General features: G+C 37.8%; 1 protein-coding gene across 1 annotated transcript in view; it reads left to right on the top strand.

Moving 5' to 3' along the window:
- Positions 1-13,787, top strand: part of FLVCR1 (FLVCR choline and heme transporter 1) — a 30,190-nt gene that overhangs the window by 2,983 nt on the left and 13,420 nt on the right. Inside the window, exons 2-4 of the mRNA XM_066261396.1 lie at positions 4,619-4,763; positions 11,499-11,639; positions 13,688-13,755. Of these exons, the coding sequence (XP_066117493.1) occupies positions 4,619-4,763; positions 11,499-11,639; positions 13,688-13,755 (354 nt within the window). The remainder of the gene's footprint in view (positions 1-4,618; positions 4,764-11,498; positions 11,640-13,687; positions 13,756-13,787) is intronic.

Here is a 13,787-nt window from a genome sequence, read left to right as displayed (position 1 = left end):
TCGGGCCCCAAAATTAAGGTGTGTCTTATACATGGGGAAATACGGTAGTTTAAATATTCAAGATTAAGACTTCATCAAGTATGACAGAAATATTATCAACTCCATAGCTATTTCATGGAAAATAAGTGGGAACTTTTTCTCATAGGCATATTTCCCTCTGAATACTCAGCACACCTTTGGGCCTTCTTCCTACAGTTTACCTAGGTGTTCTCATCCTTCCTTTCTCCAGTAGCTGTGCACTTGCTCATGACCCCCAAGTATGCAACTTCAGCTTAGATTATGGAGTTATCACTTATAATACCCAATATTATTCAGCACTCACTACAAGCTGGCACCATGTTACATGCATATGTCATTTAATTTATTAATGTAAGGCAGGAACTATCACTTTCCCCATTTTATAGATGCGGAAACTGAGACTTGAAGGGATGAAATTATTTTCCAAAAGTTACACAGCTAATTAAATTAGTGGCGGCATTCACACTCAAGTCTGATCTCTGAATCCTAGCTTAACCTGAGAGAACTTTTTTTTTTTAATTTTTTTAAATTTTATTTATTCATTTTAGAGAGGGGAGAGAGAGAAAGACAGAGGGAGAGAGAGGCAGGGGGGAGGAGCTGGAAGCATCAACTCCCATATGTGCCTTGACCAGGCAAGCCCAGGGTTTTGAACCAGTGACCTCAGCATTTCCAGGTCGAGGCTTTATCCACTGCGTCACCACAGGTCAGGCTGAGAGAACTTTTATAATGTAGACCAGATCATGTCATTGCCCAGCTTTGAACTTGCCAGTGATTTCTCTTAGTACTTAAAATCTAAGCTCTATTTTGAATTACAAAACCTTACTAACATGTCTTCTTTGGTTCCTTAAACAATATTGAGGAACCTTTTTTGCATAAGCACCTTTGCAGAACCATTCTCCCTTTCTGGTATGTTCTTCCTCCTATGGTGGCATTATTACATCCTGTTGTCACTGAGCTCTCAGTTTAAATTCATTTGATACCTCACTCAGTGGCAACTTTTTTTTTTTCTTTTCTCCTTATTGAATTTATTGGGGTGGCACTGGTTAACAAAATTATACAAGTTTCAAGTGCACAGTTCTCCAACATGTCATCTGTCCACTGTATCGTGTGTTCACTACCCCTAAGTCAGGTCTCTGTCCATCACCATTCATCCCTCCAGTACCCTCTCCTGACGGCCACCACGCTGTTCTTTGTGTCCCTGAGTTTTTCTCTTTTTTTTTCTCTGACAGCGGCTCTCTATGAGTCTGTCTCTGTTTTTGCTTATTAGCTTATTCTGTTCATTAGATTCCACATATAAGTGAAATCATGTGGGACTTTTCTTTCTCCGACTGGTTGATTTCACTTAGCATAATGCTCTCCAGGTCCATCCATGCTGAAACATTCCTTCTGCCTGGAATGTTCTTCCTCCTAGAATGACATTATTATGTCCTGTCACTGAGCTCTCAGTTTCAATTCATTTTAAATATCACTCGTAGCAATTCTTGACAATCCCATTTAGAGTTGCCCAATCACTCTCTTATTACATTATTATACTTTAATTCTCCATGTAGTGTTTATCATCGTCTGATGTTTATATATTTATATGTTTGTATATTAATATTTCTTTGTAATTCACTTCCCAGCCCCACCATTAGATTGTAAGTTTCAGGAAAATAGGCACAAAGTCTGAATGTACACAACTGTGTGTCACCAGCATTTATTACAGTGCCTGGCACATTGTAGATTCTCCATAAAATTTTGTTGAATATATGAATGAGTTTCAGACTAATATAGATACTGGCCAACTGTTTTCTTCTACTTGGAAAACCCATACGACCTGACCCCATCAATCAAAATTGGCTTGGTCTCCTAGTTCATTTCTCTTTATTTCTCCTGCCACTATCTTAGCTTTGGCCATCTACAGGTCTCACCTAGAGCTTGCCCACTGGCCTTCTATCTGTAGCTCTTGCTCTCTTCCCCCTGTTTTTGCCACATTCATCCTGTGTGGTACACCCCGTGCAGTGCCTTCCAATGCCCTAGGCTAAAATTCAAACTCTATTGTGACAGTGTGTGACCCTCCAGCTCAGTCTCCTGCCAACTCCTCAGCTTCGCCTCTCCCCACAGCCCCATTCTTACAACGTACTTTCTGCTCTGAGGGAAACTGTGTGTACATACCTACCACTTACAGTTTCTCACAAGGTCTTGCTCTCCCTTTCCTTTGTACATGATGTCCCCTTGGCTGAGAATACTTCTACTTCACTTGACTAACTCCAATTTCTTTTTTTCTTTCTTTTTTTTTTTTTCATCTTTTCTGAAGCTGGAAACAGGGAGAGACAGTCAGACAGACTCCCGCATGCGCCCGACCGGGATCCACCCGGCACGCCCACCAGGGGGCGACGCTCTGCCCACCAGGGGGCGATGCTCTGCCCATCCTGGGCGTCGCCATGTTGCAACCCTCCTGGGTGTCGCCATATTGCGACCAGAGCCACTCTAGCGCCTGGGGCAGAGGCCACAGAGCCATCCCCAGCGCCCGGGCCATCTTTTGCTCCAATGGAGCCTTGGCTGCGGGAGGGGAAGAGAGAGACAGAGAGGAAGGCGCGGCGGAGGGGTGGAGAAGCAAATGGGCGCTTCTCCTATGTGCCCTGGCCGGGAATCGAACCCGGGTCCTCCGCACGCTAGGCCGACGCTCTACCGCTGAGCCAACCGGCCAGGGCTAACTCCAATTTCTTATTCAGATCTTTGCTTCTCCAGAAACTTTTCCTGAACTCCAAGTCTATACAAGGTGCCCTCCAAAGTACTTTCTTAGGTAGGGGGACCATATGTTCCAGTTTGCCTGGGATAGTCCAGGTGTACACCTGTTGTCCAGCATAATTCCTCCTGGAGTCCCTTTCACTCTGAATAATATTCTTGTTTGTAACATGAATTACTCAGTCTCCCCAGTCTTACCACCCTCTACTCCATCACAGTACTCTACTTACCACACTCTTATAATTACCTGTTTAATTGTTTCTATCCAGCTTTTTGTATGGGAGCAAATGAAATAATTTGGCAAATGTTATCTCTGCCTCACTCTCCCCCTTTTTTTTTTTTATAAATTTTATTATTTATTGATCTTAGAGAGAGGGAAGTGGGGGGGAGGGAGAGAGGAAGAGGGGAAGGAACAGGAAGCATCAATTTGCAGTTGCTTCTTGTACATGCCTTCACCCGGCAAGCCTGGGGTTTCGAACCGGCAACCTCAGCATTCCAGGTCAACACTTTATCCACTGCGCCACCACAGGTCAGGCCTCACTCTCCTTTTTGAAACCTATTTTGTACCCTTCCTTTTTACTTTGATCACCTAAAGTATATGATACCTCCCTCTATTGAGCCTCCTTTAATATTTTGATTTTATTTCTCTTGTTGTGATTATCATACTGAGCCTTATTTTTTCCTTACTTATATGAAATTCACATAACAAAATAAATCATTTTAAAGTGCAGTTTAGTGGCATTTGATACATTCACAATGTTGTGCAATCATCACCTCCATCTAGTTCCAAAACATTCTCATCCATCCTCAAAGAAGACCCAATACCCACTAAGCAGTCGCTCTTCATTCCCCCCTTCCTGTAGTCCCTGGCATCCACTAATTTGCTTTTTCTCTCTGGATTTACATATTCTGGATATTCCAGATACTTAAGTGGAGTCATACTGTGAGTGACCTTCTGTATCTGGCTTCTTTCACTTGGCATATTTTCAAAGTTCATCCATGTTGTAGCATGTATCAGTACTTCAGTCTTTTCATGGCTAAATTTTTCATTGAATGGTTATACCACATTTTGTTTATACATTTGTTGATGGACATTTGTATTGTTTATACCTTTTGGCTATTATGAATAGGGTTGCTATAATATCCATATACAATAGTCAATATTTGTTTGAACACTGTTTTAAGTTTTGGGGGGTAAATAATTAGGAGTGGAGTTGCTAGGTCCTATGGTAGTTCTGTGTTTCACTTGTTGAGGAACTGCAAACTTTTCCGCAGTGGCTGTACTATTTTACAATCCCTCCAGCAGTGTACAGGGTTCCAGTTTCTCCATATCTTGCCAACATTTTTTTCTATTATAGTAGGTATGAAGTGGTATCTTATTGTGGTTTTGATTTTCAGTTCCCTAATGACTAATAATGTTGAGCATTTTTTCATGTGCTTATTGGACATTTCTGTATCTTCTTTAGAGAAATGTCTATTCAAGTTCTTTGCCCATTTTTGAATTGGGATGTTTTTCTTTTTGTTGTTGAGTTATATATATTCTGGATAGTAGACCCTTGATTTGCAAATATTCTCTCCCATTTTATAGGTGTCTTTTTTCAGTCTTATTCTGCATGTTCTTATTCATTTTTTAGATTCTAAGCATCTAACTTTATAGCACCATCATTCAGGTTACAGGAGCTCAGTGAATACTTACTGAACAGGAAAGACATTTGTCAGCAATTTCTCTCTAACAGTACAATTGTAACAGGGTGCTTCTGAGTTTACAAAAGCACTTACAAACACTAGCTGTCCTCTTTGTGTTGTATTCATTGGCAGTATGTTCTATTATCTCTTCTAATAATAGCTGTTAACAGCACTGTTTATTTTACAGCTTGGAACGGCAGTTGGCTTTTTGCTACCACCCGTTTTGGTGCCCAACACACAGAATAACACAGCCCTTTTGGCTTCTAATATCAGTACCATGTTTTATGGAACATCAGCTGTCGCCACATTTTTATTTATTTTAACGATAATTGGTAAGTGAATTATTCTTCCTAGAGTTTAAGTAGTAGCTAAATGCATGACAATAGTATGAAAAGAAAAATAACCAACCCTGAACATTTTTATTGCTATCTCAAATGCCATTTGCTCGTTTCATTCTTGTCTTAGTGCTGTCTTGCTCAGGTAACCAATGCTGCACCTCTAGGGCTATGTTATGATCCATCTACTTTAATACTGAAAAGGAATGGAAGACTAATTCATCTCATTTATTGCCCTACTAACTTTTCTTCCCTAATAGCAGTTGGTTTCAAACACACTACCTGCCTCCTCTTTGCATATTCCTTTATATGTTCTGCATCTTACATTAACCTAGCCAGGAACAAGTTCTTGTCAATGCTTTGAAATGATGCAGATAGGCCACAGCTTTCCTTTTAATGATAAATCCTTCTGGAGATCCTCAACTTAACAATAAACTGGATCTGAAAATGTTGACCAGTGAATGATCTTGGGCAGTGGCAAGCCGTTCAGCAGAATTTCAAACTGGCAACTGTCTACTTGGTAGGCCACCAGCAGAGCACTTCTGCCACCGTCCGCCACTGAGTCCTCTCGTCTGGGCCTGGGTCTTGAAGCAGTCAGTCAGAATCAGCTGCAAGGAGCCATCATCAGTTTGGAAGAAGGTTTGGGAAGGTCTGCTTTTTAAAGTTTATCTTTCATGGGAAATAACTTGATTTTAGAGAAAAGACTAGGTAAGGTTTATGTAAGTAATATAGCTGCTAACATGACTATAATACTGTCCTTTAGGCATTCAGTATATCTTAAATTAAATTGAAGAGGAAAGGCACTTTAAAATTGAAAGGCCATCTTTTAATCATTAAAATTTACAATTAAATTTGGATTTTTAATTTATATATTAATTTTTACCATGGCTATAATAGTAATGAAAAATTCAAGGTTTATGATCTTCAGATGTGAAATCCTCAGTTTTCAAGGAAAGTATGCTGAAGACTATAGAGTGTTTTGATAGAGACTGTCTTTATAAATGAACTTCAGGATCCAGGTATAGCAAGCTCAGCCCACATATTTAATTTCCCTTAAGATAATGAACAAAATATTCTCTTGGCAGTATAAAAGGAATTCTGACACATCCAAACTTATGGCTAGTTTTTATGTTTTAGTTAGCAAGTGGCATATTTGCTATGTGCAGACTACTGAAAAAGGGCAAATTATCCCTGACCTATTTTAGCAGTTTAACAACATTTTTTAAAAAATTATTTTTATTTATTTATTCACTTTAGAGGAGAGAGAGAGAGAGAGAGGGAGAGAAGGGGGAGGAGCAGGAAGCTTCAACTCCCATATGTGCCTTGACATATGGGACCGGCAACCCCAGCATTTCCAGGTGGAGCGAGGCTTTACCCACTGCGCCACCACAGGTCAGGCAGCAGTTTAACAACATTTTAAAAGACATCTATATTTTTTTAAAAATAAACTCTTAAGTATGTTTTTCAAAGTTATCTTTCCTTTCATTGCTTATGAATCTTTATATAAATTCTGGTTTTCTTTTTTTATTATTACCTTCAGGTGTCTCTTTGGAAGAAATGAGAGAGTAATAGATTGTATATAAGATATCTATAGATAAGAAATTATATATACATATATGTGTTTAAGTATATATATATATATATGAGATTTTTATCTGTTAAGGGAGGAGGACAAAAAATAATAGGTATAACCATTGGCATATCACCCTATTATTTGAGAAATCAAAAGAGAACTCTTGTCTGACCTGTGGTGGCGCAGTGGATAAAGGCATCGACCTGGAACACTGAGGTCGCTGGTTCAAAACCCTGCACTTGTCTGGTAAAGGCACATATGGGAGTTGAAGCTTCCTGCTCCTCTCCCGTTTCTCTCTCTCTCTCTCTCTCTTTCTCTCTCTCTTCTCTAAAATGCATAAATAAATAAAAATTAAAAAAAAAAGAGAGAACTCTTTATGAACATAATGACTTAACTTATGTACTTGTGGCTTATGAGTAGACAGTGGAAATAGAAATGGAGGAGGAGAATGGAAAAAATGGACTAGAAATGGAATAGGAATAAAAGGGCTTATTGTCAAGTTTTGCCTGGTGACCTATACTCGTAATCGTACGATACCAAGCATAGTATAAAAGCAAGATCCTATACACTTGTGATATGAAAGGCTTAGGTTGAAAATTTTGACACTTAAATGAAAAATTTACCTGTTTTCCTTATATCCAAATACTTGGTATTGAGGAAAATTTGGGTTATTTAAAAAGTCTTTACTTACGAAAGGTCCTTAGTTACTGAGAGACAGTCCTACATTACTCTATATTTTACCCATAAGTACTCTGGGAGCCCAGCCAAATCTTATAATTTAGGTTGCTGATATTTTCAGCAATGTGACATATACCTAAAATACTGTCTTGAGGGTTTATGCCACTATCTCTCTTACTCTCCCTCATAGAGCTTGAGTGTAATCCATGTAGCATTTCTAGGAATTAAGCCACGCCTTCCACTGAATTTACGTTATTACCTCATTCTTATTAGGAGAATTCTATTATGACCTCTAACTTTTGATAAGTACCAAAATGCTTAAAGGCACACTATATGCTTATCTCATTTAATCTTCATAGCCCTGTGAGGCGACACTATTATTATCATCATAATTTTATAGATGAGGAAACTGGAGCACAGAATTTAAGTAAATTTCATTTACCCACGGTCACAGTTAGCAAATACTGAAGATGAAATTTGAGCCTAGGCAATCTAACCTCCTGTATAAAATGTTATATATACATATAGAAAGATATCATTTTAATTTTTACTTGATCATATTTTTTTTGTTACAATTCAAACTCTGGTCTAAGTGGTGATGCTGTTGTATTTGAAAGCTGTACAGCAGAGCAGTAAACTAGATTACTTAAGTCTGCCAGTGAAAATCCTTACCAGCCTGACTGACTGAAGTTGAGCGGATGACAGAAAACAAAAGGAATGGTGATCAAACTGTTTACTGTTAGGTACTTAAACACACGGTTTTATCAGGTATCCACAATTTTACTTTTGAGTCTTATATTCAGGATACTTATATATAAGCTGCTATTGTAAACTGTTCACAGAAATACATTTTGCTTAGTCTATAAGAATTTCAAGCCCTGAGATAAATTTAGTCTCTGATTTTTAAAAATAAATATTCCTCAAAAGGACAGTATATTTTGTGTGGCAGTCAATAATTACAAAGTTCTTTTACATGTATCATATATCATACAAGCCTCATAATAGCTTGTAGTTAATTCCATTTTATGGACGAGAGAACTATAGTCAAAAACAGGAACTGACTTCTTCAGAGGCGGGGCCAGAATTCAAACCTGTATTTATTTTATAATGAGTTAACAAATAATGAAAGCGAAAGCTAATGTTATTATCTAATTTCAAAAAGAAGTGGTTCTAAACCCAACAGAGTTGCTACTTCATTATAGGAGAAAAAGTTTGATTGTGGTGCCCAAAAATCCTTTGGCTCCTTTATATGCCAGTCGCTAGGGGTGGAAAATAACCGCTTTAATAGTTAATTATCTTATTGATACAAGTTTTTGGTAAGGAGAAGAGAAGATGGTAAAAAGGCAGTTGTTTTGCATTTTCAAAGGATAAAGAACAAGCCATATTTCATCCTTTGAGATGCAATACAGCCTAAACAGGGTCAGAGGCCAATGGCTGTTTGTTCTTTTCTCTTTTCTTTCATATAGACTCAAACCCAACTTTATTATATTGTGTAGCTGATAGATACAGGCCTGATTTTCGAGAGGGCAGTTGACCACTCAAAATGGAAAGATAACACTTGTATTTAGAAAATAAATCTAATGGAGTTAAAGACTATTAAGAATTGTTATTTCTATTTTACTATTAAGAATTGTTTTTATTTTGCATTTGAATTCAGATTGAGCCATTTAGACTTACCTTACTACCATAGTAAATAAAAACCTAAGAGGCTTAAGACTCACTAAATACTCATGACTACCTTGTGTTTTTTACATTCTGAAACTTTTACAACTGTGTGAGTTCTGTATTACCAATATTAATAAAAAGAGGTATCTCCTATCTTAACTAGGACAACTTTCAGGAAAGGACCACAGACATCCTCAACAGTGCCAAGAGCAGATAGGGTGAAAGGAGGAGGAGGAATTGCAGCAACTTAAACATTTTATGTCTACCAGTCCTCCAATGTAAGGATACTAAAAAACTAAATACTTATGAGTTGTGTCTCCTCTTGAATTAGTTGTGAGGCCTGTAAAAATAGAAGTCTGTTTTAGTTATATCATAATTAAGTACTGTTTTGGTGAGTAAAGAACTTTAATTTTTTTTATTTTTAGCAGCAAACAGGGAAATTAGAGAATGATAGTATTATATAGAAGTTTTAAGGTTGATTTCTTTTTTTTTTTTTTTTTTTTTTTTCATTTTTATGAAGCTGGAAACAGGGAGAGACAGTCAGACAGACTCCCGCATGCGCCCCACCGGGATCCACCCGGCACGCCCACCAGGGGCGGTGCTCTGCCCCCCAGGGGGCGATGCTCTGCCCATCCTGGGCGTCGCCATATTGCGACCAGAGCCACTCCAGCGCCTGAGGCAGAGGCCACAGAGCCATGCCCAGCGCCCGGGCCATCTTTGCTCCAATGGAGCCTTGGCTGCGGGAGGGGAAGAGAGAGACAGTGAAGAAAGCGCGGCGGAGGGGTGGAGAAGCAAATGGGCGCTTCTCCTATGTGCCCTGGCCGGGAATCAAACCCGGGTCCTCCGCACGCTAGGCCGACGCTCTACCGCTGAGCCAACCGGCCAGGGCCTAGGTTGATTTCTTTCACAGTGATTTTCAAAGCTGGCTTGGTATTGATAGCATTTGGAGAGTTTTGTGTTCAAGACGGATTCTCAGATTCTGTTCTGGAGGTTTCATTGAGTCTTGGATCATCTCTTAAAATCTGTATTATTTTGAAATTTCTACATGATTATGATTGACAACCAAACCCATCAGATCTAGCCCACTTTTGAACTATGAAGTAGGCCTTCTTTGTTGGAAGAAATAGCCACTATTTTAAGAGAGAGAGAGAGAACAAGAGAGAGAAAGAAGCTCTGATCTTTTACTGAATCCATTTACCTTCTTTTTTGTTTTTAAATTTACCCATTTCATTGATTCTAAACCATACATTTTTTTCATGAAATCTCTGAAATTGAAATGCTTTTAATAATCAACGGCATCTAAGCCTGACTCGTGGTGGCACAGTGAATAAAGCATGGACCTGGAACACTGAAGTCTCCAGTTTGAAACCCCGAGGTCACCAGCTTGAGCGCAAGGCCACCAGCTTGAACGGGGTGTTTTTGGCTTGAGCGCGGGATCATTTACATAATCCCTGGTCGCTGGCTTGAGTACAGAGGTCTCTGGCTTGAGCTCAAGATCACTGGCTTGCTGGCTTGAAGTCCAAGGTTGCTGGCTTGAGCCCAAGGTTGTTGGCTTGACCAAGGGGTCACTGGCTTGGCTTGAGTCCCCCTGGTCAAGGCACGTATGAGAAGCAATCAATGAACAATTAAAGTAAAGCAATTACAAGTTGATGCTTCTCATCTTTCTCCTCTCTCTCTCTCCCTTCCTGTCTCTGTCTCTGTCTTTCTCTAAAAAAACCAAAAAACAGAATAATAATAAATCAGTGGCATCTAAGATGAGTAAGTTCTAAAGATCTACTTTGCATCATTATGCCTATAACTAAAATCCCATATTGTACATTTAAAATTTGTTAAGAAGGTAGATTTCATGTTGTGTTCTTTTCACACACAAAAAGAAAATTGATGACATGTAACATAGGTGGCGATTGAGACATGATTATATGAAAACTAGCGATACCTGGCGAGATGATTGAGTATCTGCATCAGACCATTGTAGATTCAGTGAAATACAGTATTTTCCATTGATTTTAGTTTAAATTTTTCAATCAGTACTAAACCTAGATTTTAACTTATGATGTACCAAATTTTAGCAATTCATCTCTTCTATTAAGTAGTCTTGACTTCTGGCTAGCCAAATCCTACAGAAATCTCTCCCTAGCCATCTGTTGCAGGAAGTGGGTAGATCCTTCCCTGCCCAGCAAAGGGGCAGTCTAAGTGGCTGCTTGAGAAGCCTGTGAAATCTGTCTCCAACTCCACAGAAAGGGGCTGTGCCAGGACTTAAGAGTATCAGAAACCATCACACTTATGTCTCTCAGTTCTACCCCTAAATTTTCCATATGCAGCTAGAGTGAGTCAGCAAGAAGGACCCAACTCTGCTCCCATGAATCCACTTAGACCTTTTCCTTTTTAAAATGTGATTGGATAGATGATAACATTTATGTCAGATTTCAAAAGAAATAGTTACTAACTCAAGATAATCCTCTAAGAGTTTAATAATATATTGGCTTGCTCTTAATTGATGTTACTTCTAATTACAAATTGAACTAAATTTAGAAATAGAATTGTTGAATACTTATTATAATAAAAACTAATCTTTCTTAACTAAAAATGAAATAATCAGTGGGCAAGTTTGTGATATATAATTAATGGTTTTGCAGAATGGGCCAAATCTCTGAGTTTAAGTCAGTTTCAATGCCAAACTTCTTGTCATTTAGAAATTAGTGAAAAATAAAAAAACTTACTATAGAACTTTCACTACCTCTTTGAACTTAAACCGAATTAGTCTGCTCACAAAGGAAGATACATTTATTTAATTACCTTTTCATGTATGTTTCCAGCATTCAAAGAGAAACCTCAGTATCCACCAAGTCAAGCTCAAGCAGTTCTTCAAGACAGTCCTGCTGAAGAGTACTCCTATAAGAAGTCAATAAGGAACCTGTTTAAAAACATTCCTTTTGTCCTTCTATTGGTCACTTACGGTAAGTGTTTTTCTTTTATCTTCTTTGATATCTGTATAAACCTTTGAGTATTGTAGATTCATTTTCTTTAATCTAGTGGTTTGAGTTTTAATTAATGAGGTAAGTTTGTCAACTCTATAAAAATAATGATAGCATAGTCATAAACTTAAATTTTGAACTAAAAGCAAACACATCAAAATGGATTTTTTACATTTTAAAAATAAATTCATAGGCCTCAATATAGGGTAGCACTATTTTTGTTTTTGTTTTGTTCTTTCGTGAGTTCTCATGGGTAGTTCAGGTCCCTTCTAAACTATAGGTATGATTATATAAACATGTGGGAAGTGTCATCAACAATTGTTTTGTTTCACTCTGCAGACTAGTGTCTATCCTAACTACTTGATCAAAACTAGACAGTAAGGTGGTCACTTTGACCAGTTCCAACTTTAAGAAATTCTCACCCTTCCAGGCCTTTCAGGATGGCTGACAGATACTCATCCTAACTCCATAGCTTTGACTGCAGGCATCAACTCATTTGGTTTAGAGATTTCTGACAGTTTATTCTTTGTTTCTTATATTAACCACCAACACCCCCATATCTGTCTTTCCAAAAAGCATCTTTCCAAAAAGACACCAATAAAAAGTGAAAACACAAAGATTATGAGAAAATGCCTGCAAAGCATAACACCCGATAAAGGCTTAGTACCTACAGTATAAAAATAACTCCTGCTAATCTATAAGAAAGTAGCAAGCAATCCAAGGACACCCGAAGGTATTTGTGTGTTCATATATGTATGTATTGCTCATATACGATGCTCACTCAGCCTTACTAGCAATCAAGGAAATGCATCCCCAAACCAGAGTAAGGTACAATATCACATTCAAATCGGCTCCTCCCAATTTTTTTTAATTTAGTGAAAACAGGTTTGGCAGGGATGTGGGGTAAAGGAGCTCAGCTGGTAGTATAAACAGATACAGCCATTTACAAGAACAGTTTGGCTCTATCCAGAGAGTAGTCCTACTCCTAGATATATATTTAGAGAAACTCTTATCATACATAAGAACAAATACAGAATATTCATTGCAATATTGTTTTAAATAGTGAAAAACTGGAAAAAGTCTTAAGTGTCTGTTGACAGGATAAGAGACAAATAAATTGAAGTGTATTCACTATTATACAGCAGAGAAAACTAACGAACTAGTACTAAAAGTATCAACACATATAAATCTCAAAACCATAATATTAAGAGATAAGAGCAAGTTGCAATAGATACAAATAAGATAGTATTTATATAAAGTTTAAAAACATGCAGAGTAATTCTAATAGTTAATGGATATACGTAACTATCTAAAGTAATTATAACATCTAAAATAATAAATCCCAAGATTGGGATCAGGGTTACCTCTGAGAAAGACTAGGAGAGAGGGTCTAAAATACAAATCTGAGGCAAAGATGGCAAAATGTTCATGTTTGACAAAGCTGGGCAAAGAGCAAGAGTGTTAAGTTATTCTCTGTACTATTTTGTATGTTTGTAATATTTAGTAATAAAAAGAGAGATAAATAATACACTTAAGTTTCAGCTAGGTTAAGAGACTTACCTAACATCACACAGTATGTGCAAGGGAACTCCAGGATTCAGACCTAGTCATGTTCTTCCTTATAACCAGCTGTTTTTATTTTTCTCTTTTAAAGTATTCTTTAATTAATATTGTCTCACTAATTGCTTTGTAAGTCTTGACGCAGGGGTGAGATCTATGAAGCAGGGACTCTGTCAAGTACATTGCAGGTGTTCAGTAAGCAATGCATGGCTTCATTGCCACATACAGTGTTATGTGTGAGGTTATGATTTATGGTCAGTATATCAGAATCTAAATAATAATAAATGGTGTAACGGCAGGATTTTCCTATCATAATCTCTAGTAAGTCTACATCCTGAAAGGGAATGGCAAGAGTTCTTAATTTTCTCTTGTCAGCTGAGCAATGTATTTTCACAATTGTCACAGAGAACTCCATAGCACTCTGTGAACTGGGAGACGGTACATTTATAGTTTTCTGCTTATTATTATAGGTATCATGACTGGAGCCTTTTATTCAGTCTCAACATTATTAAATCAAATGATACTGACATATTATAAGGTAAGTGTCTGCCTATCTTGTGTTGTGTGTCT

The sequence above is a fragment of the Saccopteryx bilineata genome, chromosome 2, assembly GCF_036850765.1.
Source record: "Saccopteryx bilineata isolate mSacBil1 chromosome 2, mSacBil1_pri_phased_curated, whole genome shotgun sequence".
In the NCBI taxonomy this organism is placed as follows: domain Eukaryota; kingdom Metazoa; phylum Chordata; class Mammalia; order Chiroptera; family Emballonuridae; genus Saccopteryx; species Saccopteryx bilineata.
Note: the sequence above shows the minus strand (reverse complement) of the source record. Positions and strands in the feature narration are given on the sequence as shown.